Source organism: Manis javanica, chromosome 2 (genome assembly GCF_040802235.1).
Source record: "Manis javanica isolate MJ-LG chromosome 2, MJ_LKY, whole genome shotgun sequence".
In the NCBI taxonomy this organism is placed as follows: domain Eukaryota; kingdom Metazoa; phylum Chordata; class Mammalia; order Pholidota; family Manidae; genus Manis; species Manis javanica.
The window spans coordinates 149429827-149449937 of record NC_133157.1 but is presented as its reverse complement, the minus strand read 5'-3'; the positions used below and the strand labels follow the sequence as shown (position 1 = coordinate 149449937).

The 20111-nt window shown below is 40.1% G+C and overlaps 1 protein-coding gene across 8 annotated transcripts in view; it reads right to left on the bottom strand.

Moving 5' to 3' along the window:
* Window positions 1–20111, bottom strand: part of CHD7 (chromodomain helicase DNA binding protein 7) — a 203138-nt gene that overhangs the window by 97252 nt on the left and 85775 nt on the right. Inside the window, exon 1 of one of the 8 annotated variants that reach the window (XM_036998012.2) lies at window positions 13391–13519. The exons of the other annotated variants lie outside the window; for them this stretch is intronic. Within the exon in view, the coding sequence (XP_036853907.1) occupies window positions 13391–13504 (114 nt within the window). The 5' untranslated portion in view covers window positions 13505–13519. Of the gene's footprint in view, window positions 1–13390; window positions 13520–20111 lie in introns of those variants that run through there. 8 annotated transcript variants of the gene reach the window in all.

Here is a 20111-nt window from a genome sequence, read left to right as displayed (position 1 = left end):
AATGAACTAAGATATGATATGAGGAGGAGCTTCCGGCATCAGCACTCTCTGGAGGACTTGTGCCGGGGGATGATCATCAAAAAGCCTCCACAGGGATCCGGACGATGCTGCGGTTGTGGCTCCATCCACCCCACCGTTTCCTGGACTTGCCATTGGAATGAGGAGGGAGATGTCTAGGCTGGCATGTGCATACAGTGAGACAACGAATTTGACTGGATCTGTACTGTTGGAAATCAACCAGGAGTTGGGAGGGGTGCAAGTTGTAGCACTCCAAAATCTTATGACTATAGACTATCTATGGTTAAAAGAACATATGGGATGTGAACAGATCCCAGAAATGGGTTGCTTTAATTTGTCTGATTTCTCTCAGACTGTTCAAGTATAGTTGGACAATATCCATAATATCATAGACAAATTTTCACAAATGCCTAGGGTGCCTAAATGGTTTTCTTGGCTTCACTGGAGATGGATGGTAATTATAGATTTGCTTTGTTTATGCCACCGTATTCCTATTATGTTAATTTGTGAGCGCAAGTTAGTTGGTAGTTTAAAACCTATACTTGCTTAAGGTACTCTACAAGAAGATATGTCAAAGAAATAATCAATCCTCCCATGTTTTCTTCCATAGGCTACCTCTATAGCTTTTCTTCTTCCTTCCTAATTACAACCCTTAAATAGAATTCGTGCCTCATATCGAATTTACTGAGTATCATAATTCCTCCAGGTGGTAAAGATACCTCGAGACAAGTGCTGGGCATAGAAGCCACAGGGCATAAATCTGCAAAGAAGTAAAAAGCTAACCTTTTCAAACAATATGGCTTCTCTCTCACTTACCAACTTTACATTTCCCTGTATGGCCCCGGAAGATGACTGGTTAGCCAGAGACGGGTAAGATTCCTCAAGGGAGGAACAACCTAAGACAGGCACAGTCGCAGGGGTCCATCAGGTGAGAAACTGGGGATCAACAGAGGTGAGGCTCAGAACCTCACTCCCCCTGTTTTGAGAGAAATCTTCTGCATCCGTGGATGTTTTGCTGCCCTTGTCTAGCTTGGATTAATACTTAGTCCATAGGCACACACCTGATCATCTATGTTTGCCCTCTTACAGCACTAAACTATGTTTTCTACCTTTATCTTGCATCTACCTACCACTTCAGTATTTTATTAAAAATAAAAATAATAATAATAATAAAGGGAGAAATGTGGGATCAACATATAAATCAAGTATAAAAATCAAATGAATATTCATATTTGACCTGATTGTTTATAGTTCATAATGCGTGATCAAAACCGAAAGTTTCTGTGATGAATGCCCTTGTACTGTTCACCATGTAAGATTTTATTCACTATGTAAGAATTCGTTCACCATGTAAGAACTCGTTCGTTATGCTTCAGAAGATTGGAGACTGATGAGAATTAGGCTTGAGATGGATTAATGATTGTACATTGAGCATTGACCCCCCTATACTGAATTTTATTGTTGTTAACAACCATTTGATCAATAAATATGAGATGTCCTCTCGAAAAAAAAAAAAAACATATTTCTCACAATATCACTTGGAAAATAGTAGCCTGAAGATGCTTCATGGGTTGGACATGGGCTGAAAACACCAAGTAAAGAGTTAAGCATCGTGAATATTGAAATGTGGAAGGAAATTAGACAGTAGAGAATGAGTAGGGGTTTACTCAGTGGAACATGATTGGCAATACTTTTAAATGTAACCACAATTATAAGGGAAATGGCAGAAGCAATATAGCCTTGCTTGAAATCAGCTATAGTGATCTAAGACCTCTTTTTCCCTCAATGGGAGAGAGAAATGGAATGCTCTATGAATTGAATGTTTTAAATAAATTAATTTTATTAATTTCCCATCATTGGGCATTTAAAATGTATCACTGGATTTATAACATTCTAAAAAAAAGAATTAAAAAATACTAAAACAATGTGAAAATTATTTAATATTTCTGATTATTTGAAAGGCACTTGAGGATTCTGCTATGCTTCAAGGGTATCATTATAACCATCATTTAGATAGAACTCCAAGTTATGGCTATTTAGGTTTTATAGCCCTATACATTTCTAAATAATGGGAAGCTGTATGAATTAAAGGTCCCAAGAATAGTTTTCACTTTGGGAATATCTGAACAATATTTCCTTCTGTTAAGAAAAAAAACAATACAGCAACATATCTGTGTAAAAAAAACCCACAAAACTCCTAGAACCACTTAAAAAGAGCAGCTTATATGATTTTTAAAAATTCAATGTACTGTATTTCAAGAAATCTAATATAGTCAGTCCTTTCCTCCAGTTTGGTAACAGATCATTCTACTTCTTAGGAAAAGTCACCCAGATGAAGTAACAGGTTTGCATTTAAGTAATTGAAATAATGTGTTGTACACATGTGCACAGAACACACATATACACATACCCATCCCTAGGGCATGGAGTTGAAATGATGTTAAACTGAACATACTTTTGATGTATTTCCATTGCTTCACAAATGCTTGGAGGATTACCTTAATTATTTACACAAGACTTGAAATATATTTTTACATGTGTTAGTTTTGCAAAATGTTGTGCAGATACTCAGACTGTGTTCCTGATCTTGAGAATCTCCCATTCCTGAAGTTCTTTTAAAAGAGGTAAGAGAAATATAGAGAAGCCAACAAAACCTATCACTACTTTGGGCAGGAGAGAAACAGAAACAAAGCCCATAGCAGTAACGGGCAACAACTTCTTAGTCTCTTGGGCAACAAGCAGAGGGGTAGCCACTGCAGGCAGCAGGTCTGCCCACCCATGAAGACTACACCCATTTTCCTCCAACAGCAATCCCCCAGGAAAAGAGGGGTCTGCACCACGGACATCACGGTGACTCTGACTTAAGACAGTGAATCAAAGTATGAACTCATCAGAGGAACCTGAGTGAGATACAGTCATATGTGTCTCACCCTCTTTTTCTGAATTTCTTAGTTCCTTAAGGCACATCAAGTCTTATCTTTTACCAGACATTACTTTCTAGAAGTAAAATCAGAAAAGATCATGAATACACACTCAGGGGCCCTAACAATTTTATTGTCTCCACTTCCCTCTTTTCTTTCTTTCCTCACCACCTTGCACTTATTGTTCCCTTGGTAGGGTTGACTCAATAAATGTCAATGAATGAGAATCTACAGAACCAATTCCTAGTTTGCAGGCATTTGTCCTGCTAATTTCAAGTTAGCTCTTAGCTCCATACTGTTCTCAAAGGGGTGTCTGGAGGCTTGAATTTGGCAGAAGACATCCAGGCCTGAACTTACCAGCCTGCCAGGGACCAAATGCAGCATAAGACAACAGTGCTTCCGGGCCAGTCAAAACACTGGCATAAACAGATCGATCCTATTTGAAGACACTAAAGGCAAAGAACTTACACTTAAACAGTTATGTTCAATTCCATAATTTCTCACTGTACACTTACATTGTATTTTGGTATACCTGATAGCAAGTTTGATCCTTAAATTGGAAAAGGTGGCATGTATAGAGTCTGGTTCTGGAAAAGCAATTTATGCAAAATGTGCATTTAGTTTTCTACTATTCTATAAACATTAATATTAAATGTAACTTACTAATGCTATTCCTGTGATTTTAAAGAGTCAAACTTCAATAGACTGAAAGGTAGGTGTGCCTTTATCTAACACTGAACAATCCCAGGAGTTTGTGTGGAAATGAAAATAGAACAATCTTTGACGGGAAAAAAATCAATTTATAAAGAGCTCAGTGATAAAGCTAATTTACACACGCTAGGCAAGTTCTTCAGAATTCAGACTGTGAGTCTAGCAAATTTAGTTGGCAATAAATGCTTAATGATGAACTCCTCTGGTCCTATAAAAACTCGTTTTCATCTTGTAGGAGGCAAGATTCTAAGAAGGCCGTATGATCTCCAACCCTTGGTTGGCAGGGTCGGGGGCAGGGCAACCTGCATCTTCTCAGCAGTAGACATGGCAAAGTAAAGATTTCACTGGCGTGACTAAGATTCCAAATCCATTGGCTGTGAGTTACTCAAAAGGAAGATCATCCTGGATGGGCCTGGTTTAATCAGGGGAGACTTGTAAAGAGGTTTTGGGCTCTCCCTGAGGGTTGGAGAGTCTCTCTCTGTTGCTGGCTTGGAGGAAGCAAGTGATGGCACTGGGGAACCCATCACAATAAGTAACTAAGGGCAGCCTCTAAGGCAGAAGGTGGTCCCAGTGACAACCTGCAAGAACACAAGCCCCCAGCGGCACAACCACAGGAAATGAATTCTGTCAACAAGCCACGTGGACTTGGAAATGAATTCTTCCTCCATCAAGACTCGGGATGACAATGCAGTCCTGATGCCTGACTGCAGCTTAGTGGGACCCTCAGTGGGGGACCCAGCTAAACTGTGCTCCAACTCTTGACTCATGGAAACTGGGATATCAGAAAGGGATATTATTTTCAGCCACAAAATTTGTGGTGATTTGTTACACAGCAATAAACAACTAAGGCATACCTTAAAATCCTGTGGAAGCCTCATCTGAAATTTTTTCACTTCTTTTTTCCCTTCCAGGATCCACCTTTCCATGCTAGATATTCATCCTTCCACATACAGACAGACAGCAAACAGGATTTCTTTACACCTTTGCAATGCTCCTAACAATGATAACACTGAGCACTTTTGTGCCAAGCACCATTCCAGCTTCCCAACAACCTTATGAAATTATCCCCATTTTATAAATGGGAAAACTAAGGCACACAAAGAGATTAATGCATTTGCCAAAAGTCAGAACAAGCTGGTTATAAGCAGAGTCACTATTCAACCCTGGCAGCATCTCTGCGGAGCCCATGTGTCAACCAGTACACCTACTACCTAATCACTGTAGCTCATGCACTCCTGCTGAAGGGACTCCAAAGAAGGAAGATGATAAGATAGCAGAGAAAGCTGGGTGTAAGGTGACCACTGGACAGAGATGGGACCCACTCAGGCAAGAAGGGCCCAGATGAAACACAGGGTGTTGCTGTTACAGGCAAGCTGGAGCCTGACATTCAGTTAACTACCACTGAAATCATCACAGGGAGAGGATTTTTAAAAAGAAAATATCTTTATTTTCAAGTATGTATGTGTGTGTATATATATATAAAACTGCACTATAAACAATATTAGAGGTTCCTGATACTTATTTTAAAAGAAAGTTCATTACACATTAGAAACAGTTTAACACTTAAAGGGGATTGTATCCCCATGACTCCTTCCAGCTGGAATTACACATGAAACAGAAGATACCAAAGCAATTAAGTATTTTATAAACACTGCTGAGGGGTCAAGAAGAGGGAGGTTCATTCACTGACTAATAATGCAACAGTAAACAAACAGCAATGTTATGCAACTGAGAAAATTATTATAATTGAATCTACACAGCTGGGCAAGAATAGAAGCCTGTTTATGGTATATTAGCTCACAAATACTTTCTGTGGGTAGGTTTTAGTTTTAGAACTGTTTCAGATTTGAGTTGCTGTTATAGTCAGATTTTCTTCTGTTAACTGAATATGATTTCACAATTACAACTAAAGAATAGAAAACAACTTAATGAACTGCCCCACCAATTATTTGCTGTTCTATTTATACAACAGAGAAATAAATGTGTACATAATGATTAAAAGTTAAACCTTCCTGAGAAGTACTCATTTTAGATGAGTACATTTTACCTTGTTTGTACACAGCAATATGAATAATGAAGGACTTTGACTCCTTAGCACACTGAAGGGAAAAGCCCAGAACAAAGTAGCTTTTCACATTTTAACATTTAGCTCCTGCTGTGCTCCTGGAGTTTTCCTTCACACCTTGATATTTTCCCATTTGCAGAAGTTAGGCAGAGAAACACTTAAGTTTACACAGATGTGTCACAAAAGAGAGAATCCTATTTGAACTGTTGAAGGCACCACATTACAGTCAGAGAAACATTATTATTTTACTGGGTTCAAGAAGCAGCTTGGTAAAAAGCCACTATCTTTCCAGCAATTAAATGTAGTTAAAACGCAAACCAAAACAAAGTGAGTTGCTTTTTGGAAGGTAGTCTAGCTAGATTTTATCCTTACTACTACATGGAATTTTTTCTTAGTTAAATGACTAAGAAAATGAATAATTTTGTGATCTATGTCAAGTTCCTGTCTGCATAAAACCTAACTAACTTCAAACACAAATGGATGATTAGCTAACCATCAGGGCAGAGGTACAAATGTATCTTCAACAGGCACACATTTTACATCAATGATATCTATTTTTATGAGATAAAAGTACTAAAGCTTTAATGGTGGCAATTAAAACAGCCAAGAGTTTGAGTAGCTCAATGGCTGAGTCACAGACCTTTTACCTATAATGGGATCCATTATATCCCTGAACTCAGTTTGAGGGAGTAAAAGAGGAACAGATTTTTAATATGGTATAAAACAGCAGTACCCTCTGAACTAAGCTGTTTTAGTTTAAACTGCTATGTGACTTACCCTATGTCTTAATGTCAACATCCATTCGGCACCCTCCTTTAAAGTTGGATACTTGTGTCCATCTAAAAATATTTGAACGATTTGAGAATGCTACAAAGATGCTATTATGTAATGATTTCTACTTAAGTAACTTGTTTCTATATATTTACATTAAGAAATCCACCCATCTTGAAAATGTGTAACTTCAGATGATTTCTAACATCATCATTTGTGCCTAAAATATATTTTGATATTTTCTTTTAAAATATGGTTCAGGGGAAATGAATAAGAATATTAATTATTCCCAGTAAGATGGTGTGTTTTAGCGATATTGATGCATGAACAACAGCTAGGAAGTGGGGCTTTTTCATGGTAGTTTCGATTATTCAAAATATCAGGATAATAAGCACTGCAGCTGCAAAATTCAGAAACTAACTAACGTCTAGTCCAACTCTAAACAGTACTTTATTTGAAGAACCTGAAGATGTTCTTTTTAACTTCTATTATAGCAAATTCAGAAATGTAAACAGAAATTATCTTGGCAACAATCTCACAAGTTTTTGTATCTGTTACCACCATCATCCCTAGGACCTGGCAAACAGGAAACAACACACAAACATATTTACCTCCAACCAGGAAGGACCAAACTAACAGGGATGAAGGGTGGCCACAGAGCAGCCTTGGCCCAGATGGCCCAAAGGCGGCCGAGGTCTCACAGGGTTATGTGGGTCTGCAGCTCCCACCGAATCCACCAGCATTAGATGAAGAACACCAGATGCTTACTTGGGTATATTCCTCTACATTGCTGGCAACTCATTTTGGAAAAGTTGTCAAAAGTTAGAACAGTAGGATGGACTGCAGGATTCACTGTCAAGGCTGGTTTGTGACCTTTACTCTGTGAGGGCTTTAACACCCCAGTGGGGAGACAATCCCTCAAGAAGCCTCACCTTCCTATCTGTAAGATGAAGAAGTTGAACAAGTTGACCTATAAAGTCCCTTCTAATTCTAAGGCTCTGGGTCTCCACTGTTAAAAGCTGCCTTCAGTCCTGCTCAAACGATATATCCATAAAGAAATGGGCATTTGTAAGGCCCAGTGGGGAAGTAGAGATAATTTCAGAGGGAAATATTACAGAAGCTTCTTGGATAAACACAAAGAAATTTAAGTGATTTGAAAACCTACAACAGAAAGCCCGAAATTAAGTAAGACATACCAGAATTAACTGCCACAAAATCTTAAAATATATAATTTACTTTTCCCATTAAAAAAAGGAAAACAGGATTCTAATACAACATAAACTCATTTCATAGATACCTCACTAACATCTACTAGTTCTTCTCACAGTAAGCTTAGTCTCTGCTCAATATAATGTCATAAAATATTTGTTGAACACCTCATTATGCACAGAATAATGATGAGGTATACCTCATGTTTGTGCACCTCTGAAGTCAGAGATCCATACCAGATAACCCAGGGACAGGTGACAGGGAAGAGGGAAGAGCAAAGAAGGCAAAACAAATAAAACACAGAAGTCCCTGAGCAGGGGCCTAGGCCCACGAGAAATCACAAAGCCAAGCCACTCTCTCTTACCCAGAAAAGGTCTACTGAGACTTCTGGAGGGGAACCATGCTGAATTCAGGGAGACAAGGACAGGAACTTTCAGGGACCCAAACTGCCCCTGGCACAGCTCAGTATGGGCTGCAGCAGCGGGCGCCCACCAGAGTGCCATGAGCTTCAGAAGCCAAGGAGCACCAGCCAGGCAAACTGTATGCAGGCTCCAGTCACTCCAATGCACTCTAAACAACCCTCTAAGAAAAGCAATGTAAAAAGTCTGCCTCACGAATAATTTAAATGGCTATACTGTCCAAATTTGTCCACCAGCCTACTCTTGGTTTTGTCTCTTGCCTTCTCACAGTTCTCTCCACCCACAGTATTCTTCCACCCCTCATCCAGATTTCAAATATTCATTGAGCCTTTCTTGACCCCACATCCCCTAGCTCCCGACACCTTTTCTTTGTTCCCCTGTAGGGCAGACTCCATGAAAAGGGGAGATTCTTTGCTGTCTTCCTCCTCTTTCTTTGGTCCTCAAAGTGATCTACATAACCACACTAACATTCTACAAAAGCACCCTCAGCAAGAAGACCTCAAATGCCTCCTCTGCCTGTCACTGCTCCTGACACAGTGCTCACTCCCAGCTTCTTCACACGACCTGCAGGACAGCCCACTGTCCTCCTACCCTGCAGACTCTGCTGGTTTCTCAACAGCTTCTCCACCTGTAACTTCCAAGATGTTCAAGCCTTCATGTTTGGATCCCAGCTCTCTCAATGCTTCCTCCCTCACCAGGCACCATTGCTCTAAACAGTACGTATAGGCTGATGATTCCCAAAGTTCTTTCTCACGCTTCAGCCACCCTTTTGAACTCTATTCTTCTCTATCCAACTGTCTACTTTATATACCCACATGACTATCCCAACAAGCATCTCAAACTTAATGCATGCTAAAACAAATTCTTGACTCTTCCAGAAAACTGCATCTCCATAAACTTATCCACGAGCAGCATAAGTCAGAGACATGGAGTTATCCTGACTCTTCACTTCATCTCCCATACCACCTTCAATGCAATCTCTAAAGTGTGTACGCTCCTGTATGGACCTTCAACACAGACAGCAAATACCCTTCAACAATCTTTCCCACTAGCTCTGGACTACTATAACAGCCTATATAACTGACCCCTATGATTTCTAGCCTTGTCCTCTGCCCCAGTCTATTTGCTACACAGCCTGAGCTGTCCTTAAAAAATTTAAATCAGATCATGTCACATTTCTATTCAAAACTTCCTCTGATATTTTCTCATTTCATTCCCAGTAATTTCTGAAATCCTCACCATGGCCTTCAAGGCCTTAAAATGATACGGACCTGCCTAATCTCAGCTCCTATGATTCTCCCCCTTGGCTCCCTTCCTCTCCATCTACATGGATTCTTTGCTTACAAGTAAGGAAGGGCAAAGGCCCTTCTGCCTCAGGGCCTTTGCACAGGCTGCATCTGCCCTCAGAACTCTGTGCCCAAATATCTCCATGGCTACTTTCCTACTTCCTTCAAGAGGGCTTAGGCAGCAATAGATTAAAGCAAATGTGACAAAATGTTAACGAGTAGTGATTTTAGGTGAAGGACAAATAGGTGTTCCTTACATTATTCCTTCAAGTTTTCTGAGGACTTGAAATTTTCCAAAATCAAATTTGGAGGGGGAAACCTCTTTGCTACCACATTATTCCTTTCATACCTTGTCTCTGTACCCTTTTCCCTCATTCACAGCAGACCCAGATGCTCATTTTCACCTAATACTGGATATTTCCCCCAGCTCCTTAAGATCAGCAGGCCAAACATCAAAATCACTTTTCCTCCACCCACAACCCTGTTTTCTCATCTTGGTTAATGTTACTGTGATTCCCAGTCACCCACCCTTGTTCCTTCCTCACGCTCACTGGCCACATCCAGCCCATAATTAAGCCCTGTCTCTCCTCTATCCACACTTCTGTGGCACAGGTCTACACCAAAGGGCTTCTTTGCCAGTCCTCCTCCCACTGGGCTCACCTTCTTCAGTGGACTCTCCCTGTATGTAACAGAGATCACTCTAAAACAAATCACCTATGCTGCTTTTCTTTGTACGATTTGTCAGTGGTTCCCCATTAACTCCATTTAAAACAGACTCTCAGGGTGGCCAGAAAGGGTCTTCCCCAAGCCCGCCTTTCCAGACCCCAGCTCCTGCCTTTCCCCACCACAGTTGCTAGCCCCTGAAAGCTGACAACTGCAATCATATACACACACTGTGCTCTACCCAACATGATGCCTGCAGACATGTCACTCCTCCTGCCTGGAGTATTCGGTCCTACCCTCTCCTCCCAGTTAAATCCTACTAAATCTTCAAAACTCAGTTGAAACATAACCTCTTCATGAGGCTCTCCCCACTCTCTCCAAATACCCTCACTAGGCCAAGTAACATTTATCACATTGCTTGACTATCTATTATTAGATCCTTCTAGTCTCCTGGTCTATGAGACCCTGAAGGATAGATAACCACACATTATATTCCTGTTTTTATATATACAAGTATGTGTGTATCCCCAACACCCAAAGCAGGGGGTGATGCATACACAGGCTTAGTATTTACTGACTGATTATTAAATGCCCCCCAGCCTCCTTCAAATGTTAACACTGATATCACATCTCCAACCCCAGTCCTGATCACATGCGTGCTCTCTGGACATCCTTACTGCGTTTGTTTTCATCTTGCAACAGCTGTGCCTCCAAGGTGGAGAGAAGAGTGCCTCAAACAACAATCAATGCATAAGCAGTGAATTCACATCTTACTGACTGCTCCAAAGTAATGCTGAAATAGCTGCTGTCCTTGGAAGGATCATGCTCTGTGTTGTGTCTGAACAAATTTCTCCCTTATCACTCCTTTTCCCTTGACTCAAGTGTCACCTTTCTTCTTGGCCGTGCACTTTGACTCCCATACAAGACTGCATTTTTCTTTTTTGTTGCAGTTACATCACTGTATAACTGGGATTTTTAAAGAGGAAAGTAGCTTGTTTTTATGTCTCCATGACCTCACACAGTGACTGGCACATTGCAAATGCTCAACAAGGTTAACTAATGAATGGCTGGATGGGGTTCTCACTTCATCTTCGACTATCCTAAGCAAGACTCACAGACAACAAATGTCGCCTCTCTCCTATGAACTGATCATGATCCCTCATCTCATTCCCTGAGAAATACTGCCCAACAAAAGTACACTCTGGAAAGAGACCCAGAAAGAGACTTAGAAAAAACTCTCAGAATTTGACCTCTAAAAATGAAAAAATACATTTTCCAGTAATTGCTGAACCACACTGATAATATATTTTTTAACCAAAAAAAGTCTTAGGACTTCACTGTATGTGAAGTTTAAAACAAACTTGAAAATTCTAATGGCTTATGAACTGTGAAATACTTCAGTGGTTTTAGATGGAAGGTTAAGTCACATTTACAAATTCTGATACCTGTATGCTTCTCCTTTTTGCTCTGACCACAGTCCTCTACTGGTGGGGGCTGGAAGGGAATGATTATTTATCTTCTGCTGAAGCCCAAGAAGAGGGCCCTCCAGCCAGAAAAAAGCTGGAGACAGGATGCCTGAGAGGGCAGTTGGTTGGAAGGGAATCGAGAGCCCAAGGTGTCTATCCTGGGTGAGAAGAGCCTCAGTTCCCCTCCCCAGGGCCCAGGATCATAAAGCCTAAACTAAGTTCCTTGTCCATGAAGCCCAGCACCCTATACAAACCCCAGACTTCAAAACTTAACTCACCATCTCACTCCTGCCGCTCTACTCCTGAAAACAAACAAGACCCTTGTATTCCTGTTCCTGATTCTACCCAATTGTGAGGTCACCAGGCACCTAGTAACCACATGAGAAACTTGGTGGTCGAGTTCTACCTCCTCAAGCTCTCCACACACCCTTCCACTGCCTCAACTCAAAAGGCACTACCTCCCAACCGTCTGTCCCCAAGGCCATGCTGATACAGCAACACCAGACAGCATGGCTACTACGCACGTGGAATGTGGCAGGTCTGAACTGAGAAGAGCTGCAAGTACACGGTAACACCAGATCTCAGAGACAACAAAACAGAACATAGACTATCTCCTTCAGATTTTTATATTAAATATTGTTTGCTGAAGGAATATCCAGATATACATGCCAAAACAATGTTTTAGACATATTAAATAAAATATATTGAAATGAATTTCACTGCTTTTTGTTTTTGCTCTTTTAATGTGACAATTAGACCATTTTACACATGTGTGCCTCACATCCTGCTCCCACTGGATAGCGCTGCCCATTAAGTCTCTATCTCCTTGCTGACCTTTCCCCTGTGGTCTTGCCTTCCCCACCCACCCTACCAGAGTCCCCCTAGTTACTGTCCGTGCCCTCACTCCTGGCTGGCTCTTACCCACCAGGTATAGCTCAGTCCAGAAGGCATCTCATCTGGCAGGATGTCCTAGATATCACTCTCCCACCAACACCCCTCTTCTCTCCCACACCTCTGCCATAGCACACTGGAAAAACACCTATAAATATATGATCCATACCCTGAGGACATGACAGAAGATGACAGACTAGAACCCTAACCCTACTCAACTTAGAATACAGTGAGGGCAATGGAGTAGTTTAGCAAAAATAAAGCACAGCAGCAGCAATAGATTAATAATGTGGCATTAACAACAGTAATTTACAGACAATACACTCTGTGCCAGGCACAATTCTAAGCAGACTACATGTATCATCTCACTTAACCTTCCTAACAACATTATTAGATAGATAATGGTATGATTCCCATTTTAGAGATGAGAAAACAGGCCCAGAGAAACTATGCAATTCAGCCAAGGTCACACAGATCATTAAGTCAGAGAAACAGGACTCCAAAGCCACACCATTCAACACTGTGCCATGCTGCCTTCCAAAATGAGTCATCACATGGAGACAGCACAGCCTTCCCTGGGGTCATGGAGGAGAAGCTTAGCCCCCCCAGTCGGTGAGTCAGGAAAGGCTTTGCAGAGGCAGTGATTTCTAAACCACAGGTGAATGTTCTGGGCCAAGTGGCCTGGGGTGAAATGGTTTGGAAGAATTAAATCAATTCACTGTGCCTGGGGAGAAGGAAGAAAGGGCTGTAGCTGGAGCACAATGGGGTTTTGTTTATTTGTGGCTTAGGAAGGAACTTTCCAAGAGTCCATGAAGACACAAGAAGTCTCAGCCAGAAGGCTGCTCTGACGGCCTGATCAAAAACAGGTGCACAGGACCCCTCCCACAGCACCAGGAAGGCAAGGGCAGGAATACCGCTGCGCTGCTGCCTTACCCTCACGGTGAGCCCACAGAACCTCTGCATCTCTTACCAAAGGGAAACCTGGACATCCCCAGTCTTCCAGAAGAACTCTCAGGTAGATGTTCTCTACCAGCACCGGCCAAGGGCTTCTGAAGAGTCTACTAACTTCATCCAACCGAGACATATATCTAGACTTTAAGAAAATTTCTTATTACAAGATTGTGAATTAGAAATGTTATGAAACCAACATAAGCATTTCCCCAAGATACATGGCAAGTATACCAATGGGGATCAAAGCAATCAAAAAAGGCATATCTTCTTTAAGCATCAGAATTTTTGCTTAAGGGTCTGGAGCAGAGGGAGTTAACCAAACAACTAAGCAAACATGACATACCAGAGTGGACTGCAAAGTTCATATTCACAGTGAAGATGAAATGTGAGATTTAAAAGAAGCGCCTGTCTTACCAATTTAAGCAACACTGTAGATCCTCTGCCACCGAAGACACACACACACTTCATTCCTCTGCTTTTTAGTGTCACAGACAGTAGGAAAGAGGGACAGGAAATGCACAAAAACTGGTATGATCTCCTATCTATGATCTTCACAAGAAACTGATTTCTTATCCTGACTGAAAGATCTCTATGGAAGTGTGATACCTTGGAAGTATAGTAATTGTGTTTTTCAAGTAGACATCCTCCCATAAATATCTTCATAAGCATTAAGGCTGTCTACTTTTTACATGTTTAAAGATGGGGTCACCTGGAGGAAGGAGAGTAGAGACCAAAAATTAGTGAGACTTGGTTCCAATGCTGGTCTTGCCACCAGCTAAATGTAAGCACTCCCATCGTTAGCTTCCCTAGAGTATTCACTCAATCTTGACTTATTTTGCATGGTTAAGCACCACACTAAAAATTGTGTGTACATTCTTTCCTAAGATTATAAGTCTGGGAAGTTCAGAAGAGTTTTCTTACTCATCTTTGTATCTCAAGAGGCAATACAGCCTAGTGAACTGCTAAAATTCAGCTAAAATTCAACAACAAAAAAGAATTAAGCTGTTATACTGTAGGGAAGCATTTAAGAAAACGAAAAAGGTTTACTTTTAAGATTGAAACTGGTAAGATTCAATCCTCATCCAACCTCACAGCAGCAGCTGACACAATTAGTTACTCCCTCTTTGGGGTCCAAGACATGCATCCTGGTGACATTCTTCTGCCTCCTGACTGCTCAGATCATTGTACTTTCCTGGATCCTCTCGTCTAAAATATTTAGTGATGGGCTACCTTCTCCTCAGTTTCCTCTACCCATCTGCCTCAGCCAAGCTTATGGCTGAAAATACCACCTATACAATGATAAGTCTTAAATTCAGACCTCCCTCCCACCCAGCTCCTCCCCTACATCCTAAATTCCCATACCCAACTGCCCATGTGAAATCTCTGCTTGAATCTAATGAGCATCTCCAAATTAACATGTCTAAACCAAACTTAGGTTTTCTGCCCTAACCTTCTTTTGCCAGTATTCCTAGATCTTTCAAATGCTCAAGCTAAAGCACTGATGTCTCTCATTCTCTCCAACCCCATTTCCAATCCATCAGCAAATCCTGTGAGCACTACCTTGAAGTACATGGCCACTTCCTACTACCACACCCCTAATTTAAGCCACCATTATTGTATCTTGCCTGACCAACTGCCGTCCTGTGATACTGCATTTCCCTTCCTATCCATTTCTCATTGAGTAGAGCAGAGCCTGAAAAATATACAATATATCACATGCTCTCATGCTCAACACTCTTCAACAACTTTCAATCTCTGAGAGTAAAATGTAAACACTTTACTACAGCCCACAATACCGTGCTTGATCTGTCCCGCTATCCTCTAACCAAAGTTCCTACCACTGCACTCCACAAACACACTGGTGTCTTTGCTGCCTCTCAAACATACTAAGCATGCTGCCTCAGGGCCTTTGCACAGGCTACACTCACCCCAGATGTTTACATGACCTGCTCCCTTTATTCAGGTTTTCTGCTTAGTGTCACCTCCTAGGGAGGCATTTCTTAACCAACTTAGCCACGATATCACTCTCAATATTGACCTATCTTATACAGTTTTATTTTCATTCATAACTCGTATCACTATTACACACACACACACACACACACACACACACACACACACACACTTTGGTTACTAGTTGGTTGCCTCCCTCACTAGGATGTTAGCTTCATGATCATTGCTATGCCTAAAATAATTCTTGGCACAGAATGGACAGTAATAAATTATTTGTTGAGCACTGTTGAATTAACAAAAACAAACAGATGAGAGAAATGTCTACTAAAGCAACATATCCTATAGAAAAGTAAAAAGGTACCCACATAAGTTTTGGAGACAATGAAGTGCAAAAAAAAATAAATGAAAGGTTGAATAAAAAACAATTTCTTAAACCTGATAAGAAGAAAGTATTAACAGGAAGGATACAGTCTGCTAGGGGCCTAAGGGACATTAGTTTAGTCATTTAGCCAACACAGTCCATAGTATATAAGGGATCAAGAAACACCTATAGCTTTGCTGTGTGACAGAGATATAGAAAAGCCTAGATCAAAGTCCTAAATTAAGTAAACCTCATGAAAATTGATGCCTTTTGTTCCTACTGTACTCTCACTAAAGAAGGTCTGATTATGAATCTGGCTTCCTGTGCATGTTGACAGCACAAAGAGGTGACAGTGGAAACTATAAATATTGTAACTATTGTAAAGTATTGAATGGACTCCACTGTCTTCATATATCCTATTGTATCATCTTATCCAATCAAATCAATCCCAAAGAATCTAATCCACTCTGGATATAGCTATATTCCAGATTTCCAAAGCTGGAAACCTCTGTGAAGCCCTGTCTAACCCAAAAAGAATAGTTTATCCTGCGCTGTAACTCAATCTGGTTCTTCTCCTTTACCAACATTTATTACCCGGTGATACAGACACAGGCTTACCACTTGGTGCTAGCTACAAGTGAGCTCAGAGGCAAGAAAAAGGTATCACTCATCTTTACAGTCTCAGCATTCATCACGTATTAGGTAGTCACTAAACATTTGACGGATGGATGAATGAATGAACCAGTGACCCTACTAAGACCCAACCATCCTCTGAGCCTCATCTGGGCAACATCCTCCTTTCCCTACAACCCAATTTTCTTCACACTCTAGCTTTAATAAGCTATTACAATACTTGGTTTTTACTAAAAGAATCTTTAACTCCATTTCATGGACACAAGTAAGAATAGAGGTGAGCATGGTATGTTTCACAGCCAGGGTGCTGGCATGACTAAGAGACATGGCTCTTTCCTGCATAGCAAGAGATGCTCCCCAATTACCCAGTACCAGGCCCCACTTAATTACAAGTTAAGTGGCTTGTTTACTGTAAATGCTCTCTCTCCAAAAGACTGTAAAAAATAAAAGCCAAGTAGCAGGGTCCCCCCTATGGCAAAAATCAACCTGTATGCTCCCTTCTCTTGCAGGCACCAGACTCACTCTAGCTCAAGACATGGCGTGGAGGTGATGACTAGCACTCTGACTCAGCTTTACCTTCCCAGTCCCATACACAGTTTAAACTGTTTCTAAGTAAAAATAGGTTTTTGATGTTATAAGGAAATGTTATTTGGAATTACCCGTAAAACCAGTTTTCCTCAAAGTGTGAACTGTGGACTCCTCTGAGTCTCAAAGATCCTTTGTCAGGACACCTACAAAATCTAAAATTTCTCATAAGATACTATGACATTCTTTGCCTTTTCACTGTGTTGACATTTATGCTGATGGAACCAACACCATCAAGGCAGTGACAGCAAATTATATGAGTAATCATTATTTCCTCATGGCCACAGACTCACATTAGGGAAAAAAAACTGTGAATTTAAGAATGTCCTTAACAAAACAGTAAAAACTGGTTTTGCTTATTCTTGACCACTGAGTACACATCTTTTTAACTGTTAGGGGGACGGGGGTCTGGGGACGGTGCAGGCAGTACAGGTAGTATAGGCGAAATGTTTGTGTGCACACAGAAGCACCAAGGCCATGGCCAGGAAAAGCATTCGTGTGATTCTTTTGGGCTATTAAGTTGAACTGCCCACTTTCATGGAATACTATTTTTATTTGAAAGAATGACTGAAAGACAAACTGTGGTCATTCAGATTCAGGTATCTGCCAGTGATTTTCTTGAAATGAATAAAGTGAGCCTGTCACTTCAAAGAAACTGACTGTGTTTATTTCAAGCAAAATTCAGAATTTTAAAAAGCTGTGACCACAGTAAGCTTGACAACTTCCCAATCTTTGAAGACTTCTGGTAAAATAGTCTTATCACCATCTCAAGATTAACAAACATGACTTTTCATATGTATACTAGGAATGTATCAATATTTGGAAGATTGGTGGAATTCAACAAACCAATGTTTTCTAAATGATCAATGTGTGATGTTACAAAGTCATACATGGTTAAAAGAGCCATTCAAAGTGCACAGATTTTAATGTAACAGCATATGAGAAGCTAACTGATAGAGCCCCAGACCCCATACTTCAACTAACCTTTAAGGAATTACCACTTGTTGAGTTTGGAGTAGTGTTAAAGAATATGCATAATTATCTAAAAAGGTATTAAAATACTCTTCCCTTTTTTCTACTACATATATGTGTGAGGACAGATTATCTTCATATCACTTCCATGGAGCCAGACATTAAATATTGACAAAAATATAAAACAATGCCACTCTTTTTCTACATTTTTCATTGGGAAAATTATTATTTTTTATTTTCAAACTGTTACTTATATTAATGTAAAGGATTTGTTCTTTTTAAATACTATTTTTTAAATTTTTAATTTTTAATTTCTAATATAGTAAATACCCACAGGAAAAAAAATCCTCATTAAAAAAGAAGCTCTTTGGGGTTCTCAATTCTTAAGGGCATTACATTGAACAAAACATAGTTGTGAAAAAATGAGCAGTTACCTGTAGATATTTGTATCATTTACTGAATGCCTTTGCCTCCTGTCTCTGTAACTAGGAAGGTAAGTGTTCTTTCTTATGCTCATAACTTATTTTGTTATCTAGAATAATCCTGGAACCTAAATGTCAAAAGAGAATAATTCAAAATACATTCTTTGTTGTCATTTGGACATCTCTGGTATCCGTTCTCTACAGGTTAATAATCTAGTACTAGTTAAAGTCTGTACAGTAAATCAACTTACTCAGTCACTTTGGTCTTGTTTCTGATTCATTTTGTGGGTGTACTAGCAGGCTATCCTACACAACTATCTATGGAAAAACTACCAAAGATTTCCTACACAGATGGAGAATGGGTGACAAAGTTTTTTCTTTGCTCTGAAGTTTTTTCAAGCCAAAACTATCTCCGCCCAGCAGCCAGCCCTTCTGGGTCTGTGATGCACATCAGGATTCCTAATGAACTTCTTCACAATACAGACCATGAGACCTAGGCCAGTGGCTTAGATCTCTGTTTAGATAATGTTTGAGTGATTTTGGTGTGCAAGAGATACTAAGAACCAATACCACAATCGTAATTGACACTCCAGTGGTATTCAAACCAAATGAAACACTAGAGAACTCTGAAGAGTTTTTAACAGGCAAGGGTAGTTTTAGGGATCATTTACCAGTTTCCTAATGGCCACATGCACTGATCAGCCTTCTGCTCCTACTTTTTTTCCATCTTCTTTTTGGCCATCATTTCTTTTTACCGAAATGCCTTTGACTCATCCTGAATTTTATTATACTGCATTGCCCTGGGGTATAAAAATGTCTAGGACACCATCAACCAATGGTGAGAATACATTCCATATGTTAGCAGCAAAGCAAAGAGTTTCATTATGAAATACCAAAGGGTATTTATTGGTCTGTTTAGTAAGATTATTTTAGAGAGATGACAGTTAAGGAGACAAACACATTTCAATGCATTTATTCTAACTGAAAAATAAAGTCAGAATCTTAAAATTGTTTTCAAAACTTTTTGAGAGTGCACAAATGTTTGGGAGCTATTGCTGTTTCCACTATGACTCTAGAATTGCACTATCCAAGATAACAGTCAGTAGTCCTATGTGGCTATTTAAAGCTTAAATTGGTTAAAATTTAGTTGTTCAGTCACACCAGCCACATTTCAAAAGTGACTACAGGTTACCATAACGGACAATGCAGAGAATGTTTCGATCATCCTAGAGAATTGCCATCAGATAGAGCTACTCTGGAATTTTCATCAACTATTTAATAAATGGCTGAATTCCATTCTAGGGGATATCTCTGATTTACCTACAATCATTTTCATGGCCTAATTGCCAGCAGAAGGTGAGAGATTTCCATCCAGTTGAAAACCCATGTTAAGAACTCAATTTTCCAAATAGAAAGTTTGCCCTACAATCCTCTTATGTGGTTTCTAAGAAAGACTCTGCTCTCCACCAAAATTAGATACAAAAATAGTACTTTAGACTCTTTTTTTAATTGAGTTGAGATTCACAAGCTTTTGAGATAACAAAATTAACCATTTTAAAGTAAACAATTCAGTGGCATTTAATATATTTACAGTAATTTATAGACTCTTGAAAACCTAAGAACTTGTCAAATTATCTTCTATCAAGGTCTTACTCATGACCTAATTCCAGGAGAGACTGCCTAAGTGATGCAACCCACTTACCCAAGTCATCTTAAGCCCACTTATTTTACCCAGCAGAATCTATGAGATTGTGTGTGCCTGGGCCAGATCAAGGTAACCCTTACAGGATGGCCTTCACCATATACACTGAGTG